This window comes from Bactrocera neohumeralis, chromosome 4 (genome assembly GCF_024586455.1).
Source record: "Bactrocera neohumeralis isolate Rockhampton chromosome 4, APGP_CSIRO_Bneo_wtdbg2-racon-allhic-juicebox.fasta_v2, whole genome shotgun sequence".
Lineage (NCBI taxonomy): Eukaryota > Metazoa > Arthropoda > Insecta > Diptera > Tephritidae > Bactrocera > Bactrocera neohumeralis.
In genome coordinates, this window is record NC_065921.1 from 34,406,475 (window position 1) to 34,432,903 (window position 26,429).

The 26,429-nt window shown below is 37.4% G+C and overlaps 2 protein-coding genes across 3 annotated transcripts; both read right to left on the reverse strand.

The window, feature by feature from the left end:
- Positions 1-900: 900 nt before the first annotated feature.
- Positions 901-2,115, reverse strand: LOC126754800 (putative nuclease HARBI1). The gene is made up of 3 exons (XM_050466928.1): positions 2,030-2,115; positions 1,655-1,849; positions 901-1,583 (listed from the first exon to the last, which is right to left on the reverse strand). Exons 1-3 carry the CDS (start codon positions 2,113-2,115, stop codon positions 1,097-1,099), a joined length of 768 nt encoding a protein of 255 aa, XP_050322885.1. The 3' UTR covers positions 901-1,096.
- An 18,643-nt stretch (positions 2,116-20,758) lies between these two features.
- On the reverse strand, positions 20,759-25,081 carry LOC126755239 (galactose mutarotase-like). Of its 2 annotated transcripts, none has more exons than XM_050467661.1 (7): positions 24,608-25,081; positions 24,453-24,546; positions 24,027-24,400; positions 23,391-23,629; positions 21,462-21,555; positions 21,211-21,330; positions 20,759-21,132 (listed from the first exon to the last, which is right to left on the reverse strand). In XM_050467661.1, the coding sequence occupies exons 1-7, from the start codon at positions 24,716-24,718 to the stop codon at positions 21,016-21,018; spliced, it is 1,149 nt and encodes a 382-aa protein (XP_050323618.1). In that variant the 5' UTR covers positions 24,719-25,081; the 3' UTR covers positions 20,759-21,015. The 2 variants fall into 2 exon arrangements, with proteins under 2 accessions (XP_050323618.1, XP_050323619.1); XM_050467662.1 differs by having other exon boundaries at positions 21,211-21,315; positions 24,608-25,074.
- Between the last annotated feature and the right edge of the window lie 1,348 nt (positions 25,082-26,429).

Below are 26,429 nucleotides of genomic sequence, written 5' to 3' on the forward strand. Positions count from 1 at the left end.
TTAAAGTTGTGATTATAAATGTGATAATAAAATTGGTGTATATTGCAGACAACTGCTGAAATGGTCGATGTTACGATTGAGGATGAGGGTGATGCTACTGCCAACATTGGGTTAGACGTAAGTAACATATTACAAAACTAAAAACTAAGCTATTTAGTGATCCGTTCGGAATTCTAGGCAAACGCGGACAGTTTGGGCATCTTCGAAGTGGAGGCACTTGAAGAGGTTGCAATGGGTCAGGTGCTTGAGGTTGTGCCAAACAAACAGCAACCCAAACAGCGCACAAACCAAAGCTGTATGGAAGAGGCGACCAGCTGAAAGAGATTTTGGAGAGACAGCACAAGGAGCACATGGGTGTTTTAAACGGAATACACGATACCCTGAAAGCTCTGTTGGAAACCATGACGGGAGGTAACAATTTGCGGTAAAATTTGTACGTTCTTTAAATCTGATAAATATTCCTTTTCTTCTAGCGACTGTTGCATAAGGAGTAGGCGTATGTACACTGTTTACACGGGGGCAAGAAAAAATACTTTTATATTTTTCAATACAATTTACTTTAATTAAAAATATGAATTTTGACACTTCACATTTAACAATAAAAATGTATGATAAGTATATAAAGTTGGTTGTTGAATGATGAATGCATGATTGATCCGATTTAGTATACGAGTATGTAGTTAATTGCAGCGCGCGGGTTGGGTGTCGAAACAACGAAAAAATGATGTGCGAAGTGTCGATGACGAATGTTGACGTGTGAATTGTCCGTAAGCGATTGTCCATTTCCTTTTTGTTAGGTTGATGGTGTATGGTGACGTCGTGCGGTGATCGCTGGCATGGAGATGCTTAAGTCATTTAAACATACACCAATTTGCAAACAGTATCATTTGGAGTGTTCCTCATATTTTTCTGAACACCACTGTATGTGAATTAACTACAAAAGTGGTTTCTTAAAATAGTATTTCGTATAGCTCTTCCTTCATTTAAAATGTTAAGTAATGCACCATTGTCTCCATGCGGAGAAATTTCAAGTGGATCAACTTCAGGAAGCGGAAAATTATATCTCTTTCGAATATTACGTAGCGTACAGCATGCATTAATTATTGATCCTGCAAATGAGGGGTTCACCATTAGGCCACGGTCTTAGGAAAGGCACCCAAATAATTTTTTTTAAAACTCCATTAAGGCGTTCTACACAATTTCGAGCTCGTACGTGAGAATCGTTGTATCTTTGCTGGCTAATACTCTCTACATTTCTGAATGGAGTCATTAGCCACGGCTGCAACGGATATCCAGATTCTCCAAGCAACCATCCTGTGGACCCATTCGCAGTGTACTCATTCAGCATATGGGACTTTAGTGTACTGCTTTCCCATATGTAGGCGTCGTGCCCACTTCCCCCATATCTTGCAAAGCACGCCAGGATATTTAAATCAAAGTCGCACACTAATTGCACATTTTTGGAAAAATATCCTTTTCGATTAATGTAGAAGTGTTCTACTGCAAGTGGTGGCTTCTTAATTTTGACGTGAGTGCAGTCAATCGCTCCTAAGATGCCAGGAAATCCAGTAGCAGTGAAGAACCTGGAAGTGAACATAAACATAAGACAGCTATAAATAACCATTAATCTTCAAGATTATAACACTTCACTTGCCGTTGCTTCGCAATATTCTGTTGCTCTAAGTTAGTTGGAAAAATGATGTAACGTTGCGCCATATGATTTTGCAAAATCTCTGCAATTTGATGCACTATGCGGCTTACCATGGTCTTACTTATAGGGCAAACAAAATCCTGACCTACGTCCCTAAGAAATGATCCTGTAGCATAGTAATGCAGCGCTACACACAACCTAGTGGAGTTTAGAATAAATGTACTTCTTACTGCTGTGTCCATAAAACGCTCGATTTCCACAAGGGGTGCCCGTGCTGCAGTTCTGCTGAAGCGGAATAACTCAAGAAAACGCGGCTCGAGAATGCTGAATGGATCTGTCGAGTCCCTTAAAGTTCGCCTTTGTATTCGCAACATATACCTTCTGACATGCCGTATGGCGAGCGTTATTACCAATAAACTCATAGCTGAGACACATTCATAAGAATTAAATATTTGTGCACACATTTCTATGATGCTTACTTTTCTCAATAATAGTTTCTCAAACATGAAGATGTCAGTCTGATTCGATAGATTTCTTGTCGTTTGGCGTTCCATTTCTCTCACTGTTTCATATTTTGTTGACTTATGCTTACAGAAACACTCGTTCTCGATCAATCGACTAATTTGGATCGAATCGAAAAGACGTCACTATAATCGAGTATATTGTCGATTCCGTACAGAAACGCACTACTGGACACCCATACTCCTCTCTTCTCTCCCAGATATTTTCATGAGATTCATATTCAAATTCAGGCTCTAATCAATCTCCATCTGCCATTTTGTAATTATTTTTGCACAACACAATCTTTACTTTTCACTTTGAAATTAAAAATGTAACTGCAAACATGTACAAATGTGAAGCGAACCTCCTTTTCACCTTACGCTACACTAATCTTCATACAAAATGTATGGCTTACCCGGGTATGCTGTCTGTTGACGTGCGTATGTAATTTCTCTGTTGACATAAAGGTTAAAATATTTAGATATCCGGATTTTATTTTTTCAAAACCTCAATAGTTTAGACATTTCGTATTTTATTCTTATGTCTTCCCCTATAGAAATATAGATAAAATAATTCGAAATAATAAAATAACTTGATTTCTTAACTTACATTTGAAATCTGTCAGCGACTATCTTCTTGCTTTGTTTCTGATAGCAAAACCGATAAAATTGGTTTCCGTGACACTCAAAACCGATACAAATTCTGTTTCGAATATCAAACCAATAATATCTGAATTCATGACACTTATAACTTTTTTTGATCGGTTTCATTTCTGATTCCGACAACTATCAGATTCCACAACAACCCTGAGTAAAATTTGTTTATTTATTAAAGAAAAAAAGTGAAATAAAAATGAATAGGATAAGTTATTGATGGCAATTTTAGTATTTTTGGAAAACCAATATAAATTTAACGAAAAAATTCGTTTATTATTAACTTTGTTAAAAGATAATAGAGTGAAATTAAAAGCAATAATTGATTGTTATGCGTAAAAAGTGTGCGAAAAAGTTAAGAGTATTGGAAAAATGGATAGCAAACTGTACGTTGTTCATTTTCTGCAATCTAAAAATATTAAAATTTGTTTTTGTTAGTATACTTGCCATAATTTATTTAGCAATACAAAACTGCTTACCTCTGATCCTCTAAACGCAAAGGAGGCGGCAGACTTCAAGCGACATTTGTCAAAAAATGGCAAAAGTCGGCCATTTTTGAGCAGTTTTCCTCGCCCTCGGCCTCGTTACATAGTATTCCTAACACAGCTATTGTCATTTGTTCGGTTAAACGGCCACGATTGCACTTACATTTCGTTAGAAACGTCTCGTTAATCTGCACCGTTTTCCTTTTTCCACCGAGACCAAAATCTGAATTGGAACATACAGTTACTCACAAAAATGAGTATACACCGGAGTTCGTTAAAGAAATACACAAGCTATGGAAAATTTAGTGAATATATTTGAATTTTTTTGATGCACATTTAAAGTTTGAACTCTTATCGACTATATTTGAACATAAATTAATTCATTTATTTAACATTAAGCAAAAACTTATGCAAAAAACTATAATTATTGACAAATTCAGGTCACAAAATTGAGTATACGCTCCATGGAAAATAACTATTTTATCCGCTTAACTTTTGTTTTTCTTTAATTTAATAGGCTGTGGGTCCACCTGCTGCATCTATTACAGCTTGCATCCGCCTAGGCATCGATTCTACTAGTTTTTTGGTAAAATTAGGTGATATTTCACCCCATATCCTGGTAATCTCCTTTTTTAGGTCTTCTTTGGTACGGGGACTGGATTTTTTCAGCTCAGATTTCAGTTCTCCCCATAAGTGCTCTATAGGGTTCATATCAGGTGATTGTGGGGGAGTCTTAAGCTGTTTTGGAGCGTTATAAAGCAACCATTCTTTAACTATCATCGCTGTGTGTTCTGGATCGTTGTCTTGTTGGACCAAAACACTGACGGAAGCTTTATTTTCTCCATGCTTGTACGTAAATTTGACTTCAGGATATTCAAATAAATCTCCTTGGTCATGTTGCATTCAATAAATTGCATGGTGCCCACTCCATTAGCTCCCATAGACCCCCACAGCATAACTGAACCACCGCCATGTTTCACTGTTCCAACTAAATTTTTACTTCTTAGCTCCGTGTTTGGCTTTCTCCATACAACTTGTCGTCCATCAGATCCCCAAATGTTAATTTTTGTTTCGTCAGTGAACATTACACTTTCCCAGAAACTTAAAGGCTTATCAACATGAGCTTTAGCAAATTCAAGCCTTTTTTTCTTATTTACGATAGAGATAAATGTCTTTTTACGTGCTATCCGACCATGTAAATTATTTTTTCGAAGAACACGACGAACTTTTTCAGTTGATATTTCTTTATTTATTGTTTTTGACACTTCAACCGTTAATTTGGGAACACTTATCTTTGGGTTTAATTCCAATTTACGTACAATATTACGCTCATCAACATCAGTCAAAATTTTTTTTCTGCCTCTCCCACCGGAATTTCGCAATGTTCCTTCATATCTCCATTTATTTATTATTTTTTGGACTGTGCAATGGGGTCTACCAATAATTTGACCAATTTGTCTGTACGATTTACTTTCACAGCACAATTTTATCACTAATTCCCTTATTTCAATGGTTGTCTCCTTCCTAGTACCAGCCATGGCGAAAAGAATGCACAAAATACAATAAATTGCGTATCTAACGATAATACAACACAAAAACTTTGAAACGTATTTAAATACGAGCGTGATCACATAACTGTAAAAAGATAACTAGAGATGCCACATATAAAATGCAAATGTATACTCAATTTTGTGACCCAATTTTATCAATGAATTTAGTTTTTTGTTTAAGTATTTGGTTAATGTTAAGAAAAAATGTAGAATTATAGTTACTAAGATTTCTATTTCCAAATGTGCATCAAAAAAATGCATACATACAGTGTATCACAGAAATAAGTATGCACTATATATTGGCGTATTTTGTTTTTTTTTTGCAAAAACAACTACTCATAATATTGCCTTCACGAATATGACAAATTTATATCATTGACATATTCCGTTATTAAAAACCGTTAGATTTTCTCTGTAAAAAGCGAAAATCATGTCACATAAATAAGTATGCAGTTTACCATTTCAGTATTGTTTCGATTGATACACAGTGTTTATACGTTTTGAAGCAATAAGTATTGTTTTTTTTTATAAAATAATAATTTTCCGAAGTTTTCATTAAATTTCATCGTTAATTGCAATTACATTTTGATCATGGAGCCGCCCGTCAAGGAACTATCACAAAATTTGAAAGGTGCTATTATAAAACTATGTAAAGAAAACAAAAGTCAGAGGCAAATTGGAAAACTAATAAATAAAAGTAATTCTAATATTCAAAAAATAGTAGAAAAATACAAAAAAGAGGTCAATACAAAAAATAAGGAAAGATCTGGACGACAAGGATCGGTACATTATCACACACAAGATACAGGCTAATCTGAAGTAAAGTGTTCCAAAAGTGCGAACTGAAATTAAAAATGAGACCAGTAAAACCTGCCATCCTCAAACTAATAGTCAAGTGCTGTATGATACAGGTTCGCATGGTCGTAATGTCCGTAAAAAGCCATTCATAAGCAACATTAACAGACAAAAAAGATTAAACTTTGTGAAAGCACGAAAGTAAACATAGAGAATATTTCTGGAATTCTGTTATTTTCTTAGATGAAAGTAATTATACATTTTTGGATCAGATGGACATGAAAAAGTATGGAGAAAAGTAAATACTGAGCTTGATTCACGGAATATGGCTGCCTTGGTAAAACATGTTGGTAGGTCGCTCATGGTTTGGGGGTGCATGGCACCAACTGGTGTAAGGAATCTTGTATTCATTGAGCATAAAATAAACAAATATTATCACCTTAATATATTAATATCGAATTTAAACGATAGTGCGGCCAAATTGGGACTTGAAGGATCATTTGTCTTCCAACAGGGCAATAATCCAAAACGCTCCGCTTACATTGTTAAGGAATTGCTACTTTACAAGACTCCAAACAATTAAAAACACCAACCCAATCTCTTGATGTGAACCCTATCGAACATTTGGGTCATTTTAGAGAGAGAAATATCAGAAGACACCAAATAACCAGCAAAGAATCTTTGATATCTGCTTTAATCGAAGAGTGGGGCAAGATTCCAACTTCAGTGACCCAAAAACTGGTAAAGTCCATGCCATCCGGATTGAATGCAATAAAAAAATCCAAAAGCTATCCAATAAAATATTAACAGCCCATCAAAGCTCAAAAATAAAACCGTTGGAACTTTTTCTTTGGAATGTATTACTATTGCATACATACTTTAGTGATGTAATTTTTAGCTATTTAAGCCTTTTTTTCTCTAATTTGAAAAATTATTAATTTAAGTTTCTGTTTTTTGCTATTGCGTTTAACTAAAATATGAAATAACTGAAAAAAAATAAAAAAATTGATATTGTTATTAGTTCTGCGGCATTTTTTCTGAAAACAAAACGGATAAACACAGTGCATACTTATTTTTGTGATGCACTGTATCTATCCACTAAATTTTCCATAGTATGTGTATTTCTTTTACGAACTCCTGTGTATACTCATTTTTGTGAGTAACTGTATAACTTCGGCTACTTCCCTAAGGTAACTGTAGTAATCTACTATAGTTCCACAACTTAGGGAAGACTCGTTATTTTGTTTCCGCCAGTTATTAAGGTGACCGTGGACAGTCATCACGTTAACTTTCTTGACAAAGCAACAAATTATCGCCAAGATTTCCTTAGGCGCTAATCTGTAACAATTACCATCAAAAAATGTATCCTGTGCAGGATTTACATAAATATAAAGGCGACAAACTTTCGCACCTTTCATTTTTGATGGTTTCGTATTGCACCTCCAAACCCATCCTAACTTGGATTGGTTGTGCTCTTCGACCTGCATTGGATTCCTACACTCAGTGCATATAGGGGAATGGAAACTCTTGAAGGGATTAATTGAACGTCTCCAAAAAATTTTAATGACTGCTCTAGTCCTAGATGTCCAAACGATGTAAAATAGACAAATTTTCGAGTTTTTTGTGGATTAATGGATGGGGGGCAGAAGAGGTCATTTTAACGCTCATTTAAAATGAATATAAAAAAAGTCGGGAATTAGAGATGACAAATATTTCAGTACCTGTGATTTTGTCACTGCTACTTAAAAATCACTGGCCACAGCTGTGACAAGTTTCCTAAAGTAGCAGTGACTGGAATTAATGAACACATGGGAAACTTCAACAAAATAGCATTCACCGTGGAACAGGAAAAATTGCGGCTCTGATGAATTCATATTCACTAAAGCTATGAATTCTCTTCAATTTTAGATAAGTAAAAATTGGTTAACATATAAAAAGTTAATTTAACTTTAAACGGGTAATGCTTATGTACAAATTAAATTGGTTACAGAAACCTCAATGCGGTAGTAAAGCCAATTATAAAACTTTTAATCTTAAAATTGCATAAATTTTATATAGTAATTTTAAAAAAAACTTAAAAACTACGAAATATTTTTAAAAGTATGTATGTTTTCATTTACTTTAAATAGTTTCTATTGAATATCTTTACATCAAAAAAATACCTTCAGAGATTATATTTATTGTGACTTTAAAAATGTGCTTCTTAAAAAATAGCGGATCATTTCCACTAATTTTTGTACGAAACGGTTGCTTATCTTATATATAAAAATGAAACCGTTTTCGTTGTCACGGCATCACGCGTGAATGGCTGAACCGATTTGGCTGATTGTTTTTTTGTTGTATTTGTTATCATTAGGAGAAGGTTCTTATGTAAGAAAAAATTACGAAAGTTGCCGGAAAAGCCCTAAAACAGCCCTTTTCTTTTTCCCATACAAATGCTTTATTTTGTATATATGTACATATGCACATACATACATATGTAAGTAAAAATGATTGTTTGTTTGTTAGTAACGCTAACGCTCGAGAACGGCGGAACCAATCTTCATGAAATCAGAAGTTGTTCGCTGTGGATCTGGAAAGGGTTAGATATAAAAAAACATATACTTTTCATAAGGAAAAGTCGAAAAATTGGATATTTCCAAAAAGTGACTTTTCATACAATTCTTTTTTGTTTTGTTTTTCAATATTTTGATTTGTAAATTATTTGAATCGTTCAATTTCGGTCGCTTGCTTTTTTATTCCGGCTATTTAAAAGAAAAATTATTGAAAATTATTCAGTGAAAAATTTATGTGTGTTTCAAACGAAGTGATCAATTACAGATTGAAATTTGTTACCAAGCAACGAAGACATCGCGCTAATATCGGTCGGCGTCCTTTTTGTCATCAACGTATGGCAGCCCAAGACACATGAACTACATGAGACTCCCAGGATGTGATGACATATGTGTGGAATTAAGTCATCAAGATTTTTCAAACAAGGATGGACTTTATCTTGAAGCAACGTATGTATATACAAGTATGGTGCAGTCAGATGCTGGATGTACTCTGTTGAGTTGCAAAAAAGAGGTTTGCCGCACGCACACATTCTTATTTGAATGGTGGATGGTGGATGGTGGTTACACCAGATCAAATTGATGAAATCATTTCTGCGGAAATTCCTCATGCAGAGAAAGGTCCATTATTCTACGAAGTGATGAAAACCAATATGGTTCATGAACCTTGCGGACACCACAATCCCACTTGCAATAAATGCACGAAACACTATCCACGTGCTTTTCTTTCGGAAACGCAAACTGGAAATGATGGATATTCACTCTATCGTCGTAGCTCATCAGACGACAATGGCAGGACATTTACCATTCAACTTAGAGTAGTGAATATCGAAGTCGACAACATATGGATCGTACCGTATTCGCCAATTTTGTCTAATTCACATTCAAAACTCATGCCAATGTTTGATATTGTAGTTTGGTGAAATCGACTTTTCCGACTGTTGTGCGTTTCGCAGTCCATTTGGAGAATGGCTAAAGAGTGTTTTTCAACCCAGAGAATACAGTACGTCAGCGGAAACACTTCCAACAACAAAATTTACATTGACGAGTTTTTTCTCAACTGGCGTCAGTGATTCGTTTGTGAGAACATTGCTCTATTTGGAAACGCCTTGATATTATGCATGGAATGCATCGCCGAAGAAATAAGTACGCAGAAAGCAAGGCCAACCAATAGATTGACATCCAGGTGTGTTCTCAACTAATTCCTTAGAACGAATTTACATAATCCACCCGAAAAACTACGATTGCTAATACCTTCGGTTGCTATTAATAAATGTACGTCGTTCAGTTTCATTTGAGTCATTGCGCACACTTTTTTCGCGATGGTCATTTCGACATATGTATCAGCCTTCAAATCCGCGTCAATTATGGAACACGAACAAAAGTACATTACCGAAGACATTTTACATCGTATTCGTTAAGAATTGGATAAAGGCAAATTTCGGTTCCAGTGGTTTGATATCAATTCCACCTCCCTTTTGTCAATTCACTTCAACGAAATATGAACTCATCTCGAATGTTTATGCCAAATTGGCCAAATTATCGTAACTACGATTGCATGGGTACGCGCACATTAAACGTGGCGTTTTCCCGAGTTGGAAAACCATCTTCTCTGTACATTTACGCACCGAAATAGAAACCAAAAAATGTTGCTTATCAAACTGCGTTACATTGAAAAAAATTAAGAAAAATCGAAAATAAATGATTTTTAACACAACGTAAATTCAACTTTTTTTTTTCATATCAAAACACATAATTTCACGCAGGACAACGCATGCATTGTCACGGCATCACGCGTGAGTGGCTGAACCGATTTGGCTGATTTTTTTTTGTAGTTTTCTAATATTCTGTACAAGGTTCTTATGGAAAAAAATATTAAGAAATATTATACATTTCATTTTGCATATTTTAAAAAACGCGCGTAACGAATGTAAACGTAATTCAATTTAAATGTCAACATCATTCAATTAAAAAAAAAAAAATTGTGGTAATCTGTTTTCATGTAAATTTTATTAAGTTTTTGATAAAGTTCGTTTTGTTTTAAAGACTAAGAAGTTTTTTGTTTGCTAATAAGTTTTTATTAATCACGGTAAGTTAAATTCACCTTATATCGATTTTTGGTAACTTTTGCTGACTACACCATACTACAATTTGGTATACATGGTTAAACAGAAAAAATATGAGATCATTTACTGCCACTCCCACAATTCGCCATTAACCAAAAATATAAAAAGTGCTATAACTAAGCTATAAAGATATAAAGCCGTAATTTGACACAGAAGATCGCAGTAGCCAAAGCTACAACACCTGAGTTCGTTCAGCACAAATATTACTCCTATCGATAGTGTGAAAATGAATGAGATCGAATGAAAACCCCGCTCACTCCCTATATAACGGTACTATTCAAAACTACTAAAAGCGCGATAAATCAATAACTAAATGCGAAAGAGACGCAAACATTTGCCATCAGGTTGGTGTGACAAAGCTTTATAGGGACCGGGGTAAAAATTGGATGATTGGCGTGGCACCGCGAACTTTTTATTCGAAATCTTGCTTCAGACTGTTCGTAAACAAACGCTTGCTATTTTAAATATACCGTTATTTTTTTTTTATGTTCTTGGCTGGGATCGTGGGAAGTGGAATGTGGAAAGTTTTGAAGTGTGGATCAGGAATGTGGAATTAGGAGTGTGGAGTGTGTGGATATGTTCTTATAGAGTGGTTAGATTATGATATAACTCGCGTGATATGTAAAATTCGCATCGATATCATGAAAAACGCTATTAACTACATCATCTATCGACTCAGTCAAGTTGCAGAATTTGTCTGGGAATGTTACTGTGTAATTTCCATACTTGTTGATAGTGCCAATTTTCCAACTCGACTCCATTAAAAAATAGAGATTTGAGGGCGCATTAATTTCATCTGCTGCCGTCCCTTTTGGAAATACAGGGAGAGTTTTGCGGAAATCCCCAGCGAGCAGCAAGAGTGCTCCTTCCATCGTCGTGTCCTGTCCTCTCCGATCTTGCAGAGTTATGTTTAAAGCATTCAGACTTTTTTTGTGTGCCATAGTGCATTTATGCCAATTGATGATTTTGCACGTTTTCGGAACTGTAGCTTGTCCAGAGATTTTTTTTCGAAAACTGCAAATATTCAGGGGTAATTTGAGTGCTGAGTGAGCAGTTCTACCGCGAGCAAAGAGAGTATGTTGGCTGTTTTTCTAACTTTTGCAAGTATAAGATTTATGAGAAAAGTTTCACCTGTTCCTCCCGGTGCGTCAAGGAAAAAAGTGCCTCACTCATTATTTCTTATTCTACCAAGTATGCGTTGGTATGCAATTTTCTGATCTTCTATTAGAAGAGGTTCATTTGTTTCCACGAATCGGAATAGTTCTTCGTGATTGTAATTGGTCTCACGTATAACATCAGTATCTGCAACGTCTATGACATATCTTGTTGGCGAAATCGGTCCATGTAGTTGTAGCCAAAATGTGCCTTCTATGTCTATCGAAGCTTTGTTGTTGTTCGTAAATAAAAAAACATTCAGCGTTATTAGGATATACCGCGTATACCCGGCCGGGAGCATAAAATCTTCAGCACCTTGTTTCCCTTGATAGAATTGCTTCTTTTTTTGATGCATTCCACGTGTAGTACTGCAAAACTTCTGGATACAACAACGTCTTAGCAAACGGATCTTCTGCACATAAGTAATTTAAACAAGTAAGGAAGGGCTAAGTTCGGGTGTCACCGAACATTTTATACTCTCGCATGGTAAAGTGATAATCGAGATTTCATAATACGTCATTTACATATTTTTCAAATACCGTATTTTTGTAAAGTTTTATTCCGCTATCATCATTGGTTCCTAATGTTTATACTCGTATTATACAGAGAAGGCATCAGATGGAATTCAAAATAGCGTTATATTGGAAGAAGGCGTGGTTGTGAACCGATTTCACCCATATTTCGTACATGTCATCAGGGTGTTAAGAAAATATTATATACCGAATTTCATTGAAATCGGTCTAGTAGCTCCTGAGATATGGTTCTTGGTCCATAAGTGGGCGGCGCCACGCCCATTTTCAATTTTTAAAAAAAGCCTGGGTGCAGCTTCCTTCTGCAATTTCTTCCGTAAAATTTAGTGTTTCTGACGTTTTTTGTTAGTCCGTTAACGCACTTTTAGTGATTTTCAACATAACCTTTGTATGGGAGGTGGGCGTGGTTATTATCCGATTTCTTCCATTTTTGAACTGTATATGGAAATGCCTGAAGGAAACGACTCCATAGAGTTTGGTTGACATAGCTATAGCAGTTTCCGAGATATGTACAAAAAACTTAGTAGGGGGCGGGGCCACGCCCACTTTTCCAAAAACATTACGTCCAAATATGCCCCTCCCTAATACGATCCTTTGTGTCAAGTTTCACTTTAATATCTTTATTTATGGCTTAGTTATGACACTTTATAGCTTTTCGGTTTCCGCCATTTTGTGGGCGTGGCAGTGGGCCGATTTTGCCCATCTTCGAACTTAACCTTCTTATGGAACCAAGGAATACGTGTATCAAGTTTTATCATGATATCTCAATTTTTACTCAAGTTACAGCTTGCACTGACGGACGGACGGACAGACAGACATCCGGATTTCAACGCTACTCGTCACCCTGATCACTTTGGTATATATAACCCTATATCTGACTCTTTTAGCTTTAGGACTTACAAACAACCGTTATGTGAACAAAACTATAATACTCTCCTTAGCAACTTTGTTGCGAGAGTATAAAAAAGCTGTTAGTGTAGTATTTGCTGCTAATTGTGTAGCCAGCATTCTGAACTATAAATGAAATGCTTTGGCCGTTTTCGAGGTGCACGGCAATATGGAGGACGGTTGGATGACGGTCGTGAATGGAAAAGCCCAAAATTCTCCAAATTGCTTCATTACGAGATATGTATCGCCCCATTTGATTTAAACTTATTTCATCATTTTCGTTAGTGACACCGATTATCATGTCGCTCCCTTTGTTAATGTATTTGCAAATATATTTTATTGATTTCACAGAGTTGCAATATTCAACGTTAATATGAGGTTGAAAAGCAGAGGATTATATGGTACTACCCATCTTTTGTCAACGTGCACTTCCCTCTGTTTTATGTCTACAACTGCCACGTGTCCCCCGTCTTCACGTTTGAAAGCACACATGTGTTTATTTTTTCGTGCACTGTCCATCTTTCATACATGGCGAGGTAGTATTGAATGTACCGCAAGAACCGTGGATCATGGTTGTGCTAACGACTTTAAATAAGAGCGGATCTGTTTCTTTGTCAGGAAGTTCTGGTGAGATGATCGTGTCAATGTGATCAGAATGATTTTTTTCTTTTACCCAGATAAGAATGTGCGATTGTGGAAAACACCCAGCGGGATAATGGCACACCGCTTACATTTTTCTTTAAAGAGTGAACAAATACAAGTTGATGAAATTAAATTTATATGTAAGTAAATAATAAATTTTCATTATTTCGTCAAATCGAGGAGCATTTGAAGAAAATTTGCAGAAAGTTGGTTGTGTTTAGGTGAGCTGCTATTTTAATTAAAAATTTAGTTTAATTTTGTGTTTAAACTTTGAATAAAGAAATAATATTAATATTCTCGAAAAAGGCATATAAGAAGACTAATTAAAAATGGAGAAAGTGAAGCACTTTAATGCGTTACTATTTGGTAAGATTTTCGCGTTTTTATCATTGTTGGAAATTTATAATTACATATGTACATACGGTTTCAACTCTTTTTGTAGAATGTGTAAAAGTAGAAGGCTTCACCGAATCGGATGTGTTCACCAAACTCAAAGAAGCATCAGACTCGCCAAAGGGCCTTTCTTTAAGTCTCGTTGCTTGAAAAAAAAAAACGAAAAGATGCTCAGCCACAAAATTAAAAGAAAACCATTCTTTTTATATGTACATAAATACTTATTTTCATAATGAAATTCATACGTGTATTTTCATAAATAAAGCAAAATTAATATGCAATTTTTTCTATTCTACTATTGACTTTGGCATCGAAAAATTCTTCGTCCCTATGGTAAGCGAAAGTGGTGAACTGTTACTTTTCGTAGGACATCGCCGTGTTAATTTTCATCGGTCGGAGTAAGCGGTACAATCATGCTGCATCGTTTACCGTGCTCGCTTACCAATGTCCACCATATCCCGTTGGGCATGTTTTCTGCCACTCAATCGTGCACATGAAGCATCTAACTTCACCGAATATTTCTTACGTAAGTAAATTAGCAAGGTGGAATTACCATTTGCCCAATATCTTCTGCATTCCCATCATCTTGGAGGTGAACGAATTCTTCTGCACGGAATTTCTTTTGATTCATTCTTAAGAATAAAAGACGCTCACTTTCAATTCTTGCGTACATGTCGGCTAAAAACTGTAGCAAAAATCGTCCACAACGTAAAAGTTGATGATGACCTTTTCTTATCATTATGCGATAAGCGTAAACATTCATTGCTGAAACTTTCTTGTTAGTGGGTGCATGTGTTACAGAGTCAATTTGATACACGTTAAAATTGTATCCATTTTCGTCTAAAAAAGCAACGGGTATTGCAGAGCGTCATATGACCGGTGATTTTCGGATGTACGCTGTTACTTTGTTTGTGAAGAACAAAATCCCTTTTATCAAACTCATTGCCGACAATCATAGTTGCAACTTCGTTTGATGTTGGTGCATTGTAGCGTCGTTTGTGGTCTCCCACTGGTGTTTTGTCTGCTCTTATGAACATTTTATAATCATTATTGTGCATTCCTTCAAGAGCATTCGTAAACATGAGTAGCTGTTTCTGTCATGTAGCATTTGTTGTAAAACGCCCACAATACCGCGGTTTACGCCTGGAATGCTCCCACAACTTTGAACAGTCTGAACATCCTGTAAAATATATGTATCTGTAAATATTGCGGATTCTAATCAGGTTCAGATAACAGCGATCCTACTCGATGGCAAATCTGTCCTTGAATTTTGAATGTAGGCATATACCTTTCTTCTGTTACTACTTTAGTTGCTCCAAAAGATGTCATTTGTAAGCAAGAGTTGTACGTCAAACTTAACAGCGACCCAGGTGGCTCACGAAGTGTTGGCAGACACCTTCCGTTGCGGCAGCAGATTCCTGGGCATCGTTTAGAATTCTTTCCGCATTACAATATAAGCAAATCACATCCATATGACCAATATTGACTTTTGAATGTAAATTATATTCAACTCTACATAGGATCATAATTGAACACATATTTTTGCATATCGAAATTCAAACCTCTATGATCCCAATTCGGGCTGGCTCAGCCTTACTGCTGTTCTTCTGTCTCTTATGTTTAAAAGTCGTCTTTCATTTTGTTCTTCATCCTCGTCTTCTTACGATTTCTTGTTTCTCTTGGCCTAAGAAGTGTTCCTTGATTGTGACCTTTTCCTTTTCGTAGGCATGTTAATTACATATAATTGATGAAAATTTCCAAATACACAATCAGGAACTTTAATAATATCGATCAAAATACGGCCACGAAGTTTCCAAGCACACAATCACAAACTTCAATGATTTCGAAAGTAAACAAACATTTCTATAGCCTGTCAGTAGCTGTGTGATGTTATTTTTTTTTTGTTTGAAGTATCCAAATTTTGAAATGATTCCTACACGAATATTGAACGCATGCTTATGTCTTGATATATGTGTAATTTTCTTTGTTTGTGAGTTGTTTTGGCTTTTAACATAAAACGAAAGAAAGTAGCTTATGCACGTCCCGAAGTTTCAAGCTACCTCATCACCAATTTAAGTCAAATCCGTTCAGCTGTTCTTGAGTTATAAATATACATACATATATGCTTATGTATTTAAAAAATTGCGAAATCGAGGGTGATTAAAAAAAAAAAGCCGCCGTTAGGACCTTCTCCAGGACTAAAGGAAAAATTATCACATCTTTCCATGCTGTGGTTCGGACGTTATGCGCGGACATACCGAAATAGTGTTTCATATAAGATATAAGTATGTACGTATGTGGTATAAGGGCTGTATTGATCAATTTCTGGTAACACCACATACAATTAACAAGCCATATGTGTACATATGTACATACATATGTACAAATAATATTTTCCCTGAATTTCAACCGGCCAACTCGCGATATTAGTTTGGCTAGGCTAGGGCAAGTTTTCACCCGATTTAATCAATTTTAGATACAAAGATACATTGTTATTATTAAAACACTCTCTCTTATTTTCACTCTCTTATTGACCGAAATATGCTGTATAAAGTAAACCGGAAATTCGAAAATATTTGTGTTAAGTATATTGACAGTGACATGCATTTTGTTATCTTCTTCTTCTTTACTGGCGTAGACACCGCTTTCGCGATTATAGCCGAGTTAACAACAGCGTGCCAGTCGTTTCTTCTTTTCGATACGTATCGCCAATTGGATATTCCAAGCGAAGCCAGGTCCTTCTCCACTTGGTTTTCCAATGGAGCAGAGTTCTTCCTCTGATGCCCCCGGCGGGTACTGTGTCGTATACTTTCAGAGCTGGAGTGTTTCCGTCCATTCGTGCAACATGACCTAGCCAGTATAGCTGCTGTCTTTTAATTCGCTGTCGTATATCCTATACAGCTCATCGTTCCATCGAATGCGATATTCGCCCTGGCCAACGCGCAAAGGACCATAAATCTTTCACAGAACCTTTCTCTCGAAAGCTCGCAACGTCGGCTCATCAGTTGTTGTCATCGTCCAAGCCTCTGCACCACATGAGTGACTTATAGAGTTTAGTTTTTGTTCGTGGAGAGAGGCCTTTACTTCTCAATTGCCTGCTCAGTCCAAAGTAGCACCTGTTGACAAGAGTTATCTTGCGTTGGATTTCCAGGCTGACATTGTTGGTGGTGTTTATACTGGTTCCCAGATAGAGGAAACTATCTACGACTTCAAAGTTATGACTGTCAACAGTGACGTGAGAGCCAAGTCGCGAGTGCGACGACTGTTTGTTTGATGACAGGAGATATTTCGACCCAGTTTCTTTGCTTTCTCGTTCAGTCTGGAGAAAGCAGAACCAACGGCGCGGGTGTTGAGACCGATGATATCAATATCATCGCCATACGCTAGCAGCTGTACACTCTTATACAAGATTTTACCTGCTCGATTAAGTTCTGCAGCTCGAATTATTTTCTCCAGAAGTAAGTTGAAGAAGTCACACGAAAGAGAGTCGCCTTGTCTGAAATCTCGTTTGGTATCGAACGGCTCGGAGAGGTCCTTCCCGATCCTGGCGGAGCTTTTAATGTTGCTCAACGTCAGCTTACACAGCCGTATTAGTTTTGCAGGGATACCAAACTCAGACATCGCGGCATAAAGGCAGCTCCTTTTCGTGCTGTCGAAAGCAGCTTTGAAATCAACGAAGAGGTGGTGTGTGTCGATTCTCTTTTCACGAGTCTTTTCCAAGATTTAGCGCATGATGAATATCTGATCGGTTGTTGATTTTCCAGGTCTAAAGCCATACTAATAAGGTGACGGTGGGCTTTAATCTTTCACGCAGTAAGATCGATAGAACCTTATACACGATATTGAGTAGGCTTATCCCACGGTAGTTGGCGCAGATTGTGGGGTGTCCCTTTTTGTGGATTGGGCAGAGCATAATTAAATTCCAATCGTTGGGAATGCTATCGTGCGGCCATATTTTACAAAGAAGCTGATGCATGCTCCTTATCAGTTCTTCGGTGTCGTGCGTGAAAAGCCGGCAATCCATCGGGCCCTGCCGCTTTGTTGTTCTTCTGCCATTCGAACTTCTTCACGTTCGGGAAATGGAACGCCTGCTCTATTGTCATCGATTGGGGAATCGGGTTCGCCTTCTCCTGACGTTGTACTTTCAGTGCCATTTAGCAGGCTGGAGGAGTGTTCCCTCCATAATTTTAGTATGCACTGGGCATCGGTTACTAGTTCATCTATTTGGGTTCTACAAGAGTATGATTCGGTCAGCTTGTCAAGCTCTTCATACTCACGCATTTCGGGCTCTCTCTTCCTCTGTCTGCAAATGCGTCTCGTTTCCCTGTTCAACTCTCGGTATCTATCCCATCCCGCACGTGTTGTGGTCGATCGTAACGTTGCGAGGTAGGTAGACTATTTTCTCTCCGCTTGGACACGGCACTCCTCATCGTACCAGCTGTTTTTTTGCATTTCCCGAAAACCAATAATTTTGGTTGCAGCTGTACGTAAGGATCTTGAAATGCCGTCCCACAGTTCTCTTATACCGAGTTGTTGACGAGTGCTCTTAGAGAGCAGGAGTGCAAATCGAGTAGAAAATCGTTTTGCTGTGTGTTGTGTTTGCAGTTTCTCGATGTCGAACCTTCCTTGTGTTTGTTGGCGTGCGTTTTTTTGCTGCACATAAGCAAAATCGAATCTTGGCTGCCACAAGATAGTGGTCCGAGTCGATGTTAGGACCTTGGAGCGCACGCACATCTAAAGCACTGCAGACGTGTCTTCCGTCTATCACAACATGAGCGATCTGGTTGTCTGTTTTTCGATCCGGAGACAGCCAGGTAGCTTGATAAATTTTGTTATGCTGGAATCTAGTACTACCGATAACCATATTTCGGACCACAGCGAAGTCGATCAACCTTAACTTAAACTTAATATTGGGGGATATTTCATCGTGGGAAGTTGAATTTACCGACTGTAGTGAAATATACCTTTTTTGCCCACCCTGGTGTTAAAGCACGATTTTGATATCGTGGCGAGGGCAGCTTTCATAGGTGCGCTCCAAGCGCTCATAGAAGGCATCTTTGATTACATCGTCCTATTCTGCCGTCGGGGCGTGGGAGCAGATTAGCGTTATGTTGAAGAACTTCGCTTTGGTGCGGATTGTGGCTAGACGTTCATCCACCGGAGTAAATGATAGTACTCGGCGACGCAGTCTCTCTCCCACCACGAATCCCACACCAAATTTGTGCTCCTTTATATGCCCACTGTAGTAAATGCCACAAGGACCTACTCGTCTCTGTCCTTGTCCCGTCCATCACATTCTTGGACGGCGGTGATGCCAGCCTTCACTCTAACGAGGGCATCAACCAGCTGGGCAGCGACACCTTCCCCATTAAGGGACATTCCAGGTGCATGCCCTCAAATCGTTTTCCTTAATTCGTTTGTTGTTCTTTTTCATTGGGTGCGTTTTTTTACGTGGCGGGTCCCAAACCCAGCGCACAACCCTGCGGTGGGTATGCGTCGCCTTTTCACTTTAGCTCGCCCTGAAACGGATGTTCTTAGGTTACAAAGAGGTTACTTAGTCAAAGTCCGAAAGTCGTGAGCTGCTTGAGCCATATGTAAGTATCTAAAAGAATCGTTTCTGGCTACTCCCAAGTGAATGGCGATCAGAGAACTTTCCTCACTTGCATGAACTTCTACACATGACTCCATCCTCTCATTTTGTTATCAGAACCGAAAATATGTATTTATGTTAAGTATATTTTATCAGAAAAGAATTTGCCCCGAAATTCAATAACACATCTCACAAATTTTTAAGAGTGTTCGCCAATGGACACCAGTTCCGTCCACATATATGGTATGTGGAGACGTGAATAATTGATGTCTGATTTTGACAATATTTGGGCATAAAGTAACATTCTTTAAGCAAAGTTTTATTTCAAAATATATGTACATATAAGCATGCATATTCATTGCTGCTGATACCTGATAGTGAAAGAGTCAGATGTAATTTAAAATTGTGTTATTTGGGAAATAGGAGTAGTTGTCAAATTTCGGATTTTAAATATATCTACACTGGAACATAGGAATGTCAATGTAATGCAACATACCAAAATTTAATCGTCATCGGTCAATTAGGTGCCGAGATATACATAGGTTTTCACTTAAATGTGAGCGGAGTCAAGCCCATTGCCTTATTTTAATCCCGGATCCTATAAAGGCCTCTTGTACTAACTCGAGTTTTATCGTACTTTTAGTAGTTTTTAACCGGAAGTGCGCTGCCTATCATTCGGTTTCATCCATCCTTACAGTGTCGGTAGGGGTGCTTAATACATTTCGCTAAGCGATTTTGGTTAATAATTTGGTTACGCCAAGTGTAAGCTACATTTGTATATGCTATAGTTGGCCGATATCATCGGTTTCGCTAAATGCACCTTCTTGGTGAGAGAATAACTAATTAAAATTTTCAGGTCGATACGGTCAGAAACTGTGGTTCTAGGTACCGTATATAAAGGCGGGCAGAGAGACTGGCATGGCTAAATCGACTCATCTCGTCACGATGATCATTTATATACTTACATATGTACAGGGTTTGTCTGGAAAGTAATAGGACTGATTTTCTTCCGCCGCGACTATACTTAGGAGCATGCGCGCACTGACTGGATTGGGTAAAATGCGTTCCTAGTTAACGAACGAGTGGCTGGTCAGTTGTCTCCGAGCACCTGGAGAGTCAGGGCAAACATTTGGCGCAACGTGTTTCTGTTGAAAGTTGAGAGTCTCTGACATTTTTTCTTGGATGTTACAAACATCGTGGCAAACTTAATATACCCTGTCCAGGGTATAAAATAAAATATTTAATACTTTTAAATATGTGAATAATTTAGAATTTATTTCTTTAATTTACAAAGGAATTTAGGTCGAACAGTTTTCATATACTGCAGCAATGATTTGAATATATCCGTACTATGTATATGAAAACATAACTAATTTTGTACACATATACATATATGTATGTATGGATGTATGTACATGTGTGTGGATATGCGCGAGTACTGTCCTGTAGCCGTGTTAGGATGAGGCCTGATGAGCAGCACTGCTCTCAATCCCTTGTCTGTTACTTAGCCGCATAACTGGTTGCCATGACGTTCGCAGTTCGGGTCGTAAACGCCAAATCTAAATAAGCAAACGTGTTGGTAAGTCTCGCCGGGGTTCAGTATAACGGAGGGGAAATTGTCCTGAAAATTTTCAAAAACGATGTTTATTTTTATAATTTCCTATAATACTAAGTATGTCATTATTTAGCATATACTTACGTGATTCACAGCGTCCGGGAACCAGTGTGTTTCCATACAGAATGACCCGTGCTTCTCGTACATACTGCGCCCCTTGCCGATGATCATGGGTTGCGTGTTACCTTTCTTTTTACCCCTTTTCTTTTTTAGTATTTGTCATAACAATTTACATATGTTAATGTTTGTGGGATGTGGTGTGAGGGGGAAGTTAGTAATTTAGTGGGATTGATGAAGGGAAGGACTAATGTGGTTAAGTTCATTAAAATACTAACCTCCAAGTCTGGCATGTTGTGCGCGGTATAGAAGTGCATACAGGGCTGATTGCTTAAAATTTCCATGCAGCGACCACTTGGAGGATGGAATACTCTGAAAAATGGTATATGTTGAATTGAATTGCTTCAATTACTGTGTATAAATGGGGGTATTCTTTGAAACATCTTTTATTGCTTACTTTAAAGTGTAAGCTTTATGTACCATCCCAACTGGTGCATATTCGTTTTCACAACTTAAGAGCTTACTAACATTTTAATGTAGTTGGTTTAGACTACATTTTCATACAATAAAAAATCGCTCTTAAAATACTTTTGATCATAAAAAATGGATGACTTCCAGGGTTAGTGTTAGGACCATATCTCGATCGACACTAGTAGTATGAGATAACTTCTTTTAAGTTCTGTACGAAATAAAAAACACCTATAAAATATACATATAACTTTCTAAATATTTTATCTCTAAAGCTGTAACTTTTATCTTAAAAAGCGAAAAAATGTATGCGTTTATTGTAAACCAATCAAATTAAAATTAAGCACTTTGACTTAGTCTATTCTAGCAACTGCATTTTTATATCCTGAATGGGGTATATTAAGTTTGCCATTTTGTAGGATAAGAAGGAAATGTCAGATATTCTATAAAGTATGTACTATTTCCATAGCTAAATTAACGAAGTTACGAATATTTTTATACCCTGAGCAGAAAACGTTTGAGATCCTATATAAGACATACGTATGTACTTAAAACAAGAAAAAACGTTAACTACGGTTGCACCGAAGCTAAATACCCTTCACAGGTGCATTTCTGTTAGTAACTATGTGTTCAGTTTGTATGGCAGCTATATGCTATAGTTAACCGATCTGAACAATTTCTTCGAAGATTACATTGTTGCTTTAGAAAATAATATGTACCAAATTTCGTGAATATATCTTGTCAAATGTGAAAGTTGTCCATACAATAATTTGATTCCGATCGTTCAGTTTATATGGCAGCTATATGTTATAGTGGTCCGATATCGGCCGTTCCGACAAATGAGCAGCTTCTTGAAGAGAAAATGACGTTTGCGAAATTTCAAAACGATATCTTAAAAACTGAGGGACTAGTTGGTATATATACAGACAGACCGACGGACAGACAGACGGGCATGGCTAAATCGACTCAGCTCGACATACTGATCATTTATATATATACTTTATAGGGTCTCCGACGATTCCTTCTGGGTGTTACAAACTTCGTGACAAACTTAATATACCCTGTTCAGGGTATAAAAATGATCAGCGTGACAATCAGAATAAATATCCCTTTACTATATGTATTTCTTTTTATGCCATAAATGCAGTTGTGAGGGGTATTTTAGCTTTGGTGCAGCCAAACTTAACGTTTATTCTTATTATATCTGTCTTACGAAAGTTTTATGTCAAATCTTGAAAGAGTTATCTCCACAACTCACGATTTCAGCTCCAAAACTACTGCATACATACATATGTACTTACATATGTATATCCTTTGACATTTCGAACACTATTTCCGTACACAATTTATGAAGTAACACCAAGGGTAATTTTTAAAATTGTTAATAATTTTTATTTCACAATAACAAATTACCCTAACGCTAAGAACTATTTTTTCCCTTAAAAGTTTTCTAAGCGAATGAACCTGGATTTTTTGATTGAGGAGGATCCACTTTTCTGATGTATCCGTTTGTACTGTTGTCCTATTTTTAAAAATTTCTTCGTAAAAACTTTATTGTTTAAAATCATGGAATCTCATATTTAAATGCACCTTTGATTTTAACAGTGTCGTCACTAAAACATGTGAGTTTGTGCATATATGGCATATAAAATGAATGATCCATTGGTTTTAATGAAGAGAAATGAATGCACTCTTGTTGAGTTAAACAACAAATACACTCGAATTGTTTGAATACTTACTTTGCTTGCTTCTCAATACATCCCGGTGTGTACTTCAGTACGTAATTGTGGTCGTAACCCTTGGCGATCTTAGAGATTTTTCTCAAACCCTCTCCGACATTTGTCAGCTTACGCAAGTCCAATGGATGATTGTCGAGACTAATAAACTGACCATTGGGCACCGTTTCTTCGTCCATATCGGTTATACAATCGGCCTTTATCTTACAAATATGTTCCGCCATACCCTGCTTTCCTGCGTTCTAAATATATTTACAAGTGAGTATTAGAGCGGGTCGACTCCCTTACTATTAAATTGCCTATGCGGGAAATGTTATACTGATCATTCTGATCATCTTTGCGAATTTTAAAAATCTGATCAATCGGTTGAACAATAGATTTGTGATATAGTTTTTCGACCCGACCGATTTCGACAAATTATTAGCAATAAATTTAATTAAGATATCTCAAACACTGACGAAGAAATGTTTATGATCTATAAAAAACGTCGCTTTTAAAAATCGCTGGCTTGAAAACGATGCCTCTTTGGCAAAGTTGTTCGGAGTAATTTGTACAACATTCCCCGCATGCGCGATTTTTTCGTTTTTTTGGCTCCCTATATAGTTGTAGGTATTATAATTCAATGGATATTTCACTCACATGTCCCGCCAAATTGAAGTATGCATGATTAGTCATATTAACCGGTGTTGGCTTGTTGGTGGTTGCTTCAAAGCAAAAGCGCATACAATTATCATCCGTAATAGTGTAAGTAGCAGTGGCAATCACTTCACCAGGAAAGCCCTCATGACCATCGGGCGAAGTAAACTTGAAAACAACACCATCCGGTCTAATTTGATCAACTTCCCAAATGACCTTGCTAAAGCCATGAGTACCACCGTGCAACATGTGTTTTCCCAAGAAGTTTTTAGTAACCTCGTACTTTTTCCCATCGAGTATAAAGTTGCCATTGCCAACGCGGCTGCAAACACGACCTACTGAACACCCAATATAGGGATTATTCTCGGTCAAGTAACCTAGGATCAAGATATGAAAATCAACAACCTCTTATCGATAACAAAACCTCACCTTCGATATTATCGAAGCCGAGCGTGATATCCTCTGCCATGCCATGCGAGTCCGGCACTTTTAGTGAAGTTATTGTGGCGCCGAAGGTTATCAACTGAAAGCAATTGCATTAACGATTCGCATAAATTTTTAGACGTTTGCTCTTGTGCTCTCACCTGCATCGACATCCTGCGATCATTGGTGATGGTGAAGCGCCTGATTGCCACTTCCTTCTTGGTTAGCGGGTTGATTGTGGTACCGAAAGCATCCTCTGTCACGCAAACCATTTTGTCACTAAGTTAGCTTTTAGTTTGGTTTTTTCACACGGCTACAATTAATTTGGATTATTATTTTATATTTTACTTTTTTTTCCACACATATGTGTGTATGTACTATGTCTGTGTACTGTTTGACTACTAAAATCGCCGTTGGGCGAAAATATTCCTATAGTCGTTTCAAATTGAACGTCAACAAATCTTAGACAATTTTTGAATGTACTTCCCGTTTGACTGCTTTCATTTCTCTAAACTGTGAACAATTTTATTTCTCAACCTAAAGTGTACAAAGTATTTGTAGTCGATCTGCTAGAACTACATGACTTTTGTGTAATCAAGCGCTGCGCGTCTTTCAATTCACATTCAATGTCGCTCATACGAGTATGGGAGAAGTGATAACGTCAACCGAGCGCGTAATCTATCTTTTGCTTCCGAACGCGGTGCTGCTCAATTGCCACTTGTGGCTGCTTTAGGTAGGAGAACTGTAAATATGCACCAGTCAATGCTCATTATGCAACGCTTTGCTCTCAATAAGCATACGGGTGGCTCATGTTCACATTACGCCTGAAACGGTCATACTCACTGTTTTTGCGAGAAGACTTTTGTACAAGTCAACTCAAAATACTATGTTTGTATGTATATTTTAAACAAAACTAATTTATCTAGCACTTGAATATAATTACAAGTATGTGCAGTTAATAAATTACAATAACTTGTTGGTTTTTCAACTAATTTGCTTGCAAGCGAAAAACATGTATGAATGTATGTACATACATATGTACATTTTATAATATTCATTTATAGTAGTACATACACATATGTATATATATGTACATATATAATCAATCGGTAAGTATAGCATTTGAATTTGGTATCACCGCAAAACTAATACGGCTGTGTAAACTGACGTTGAGCAACACCAAAAGCTCCGTCAAGATCGGGAAAGACCTCTCCGAGCCGTTCGATACCAAACGAGATTTCAGAAAAGGCGACTCCCTATCGTGCGACTTCTTCAACATGCTTCTGGAGAAAATAGTTCGAGCTGCAGAACTAAGTAGAGAAGGTACCATCTTCTATAAGAGTATACAGCTGCTGGCGTATGCCGATGATATTGATATCATCAGCCTCAACACCCGCGCCGTTAGTTCTGCTTTCTCCAGGCTGGTCAAGGAAGCACAGAAAATGGGTCTGACAGTGAACGAGGGCAAGACGAAATATCTCCTGTCATCAAACAAACAGTCGTCGCACTCGCGTCTTGGCTCTCACGTCACTGTTGACAGTCATAACTTTGAAGTTGTAGATAATTTCGTCTATTTAGGAACCAGCATTAACACCACCAACAATGTCAGCCTGGAAACCCAACGCAGGATTGCTCTTGCCAACAGGTGCTACTTCGGACTGAGTAGGCAATTGAAAAGTAAAGTCCTCTCTCGACGAACAAAAGCCAACCTATATAAGTCGCTCATAATTCCCGTCCTGCTATATGGTGCAGAGGCTTGGACGATGTCAACAACTGATGAGTCGACGTTGCGAGTTTTCGAGAGAAAAGTTCTGCGAAAGATTTATGGTCCTTTGCGCATTGTCCACGGCGAATATCGCATTCGATGGAACGATGATCTGTACGAGATATACGACGACATTGACATAGTTCAGCGAATTAAAAGACAGCGGCTACGCTGCTAGGTCATGTTGTCCGGATGGACCAAAACACTCCAGCTCTGAA

What these genes read in the sequence shown, in the direction of transcription:
- LOC126754800 (XM_050466928.1), bottom strand. Translation starts at nt 2,115, where the DNA reads ATGTGTGCACAAATATTTAATTCTTATGAATGTGTCTCAGCTATGAGT. An exon ending in GCCATACGGCATGTCAGAAG is followed by an intron (nt 1,850 to 2,029) that starts GTATATGTTGCG and finishes AAACTCCACTAG; the next exon opens with GTTGTGTGTAGCGCTGCATT. An exon ending in CAGAATATTGCGAAGCAACG is followed by an intron (nt 1,584 to 1,654) that starts GCAAGTGAAGTG and finishes GTTCACTTCCAG; the next exon opens with GTTCTTCACTGCTACTGGAT.
- LOC126755239 (XM_050467661.1), bottom strand. Translation starts at nt 24,718, where the DNA reads ATGGTTTGCGTGACAGAGGATGCTTTCGGTACCACAATCAACCCGCTA. An exon ending in ATCGCAGGATGTCGATGCAG is followed by an intron (nt 24,547 to 24,607) that starts GTGAGAGCACAA and finishes AATTGCTTTCAG; the next exon opens with TTGATAACCTTCGGCGCCAC. An exon ending in TGTATTGAGAAGCAAGCAAA is followed by an intron (nt 21,556 to 23,390) that starts GTAAGTATTCAA and finishes ACCATTTTTCAG; the next exon opens with AGTATTCCATCCTCCAAGTG.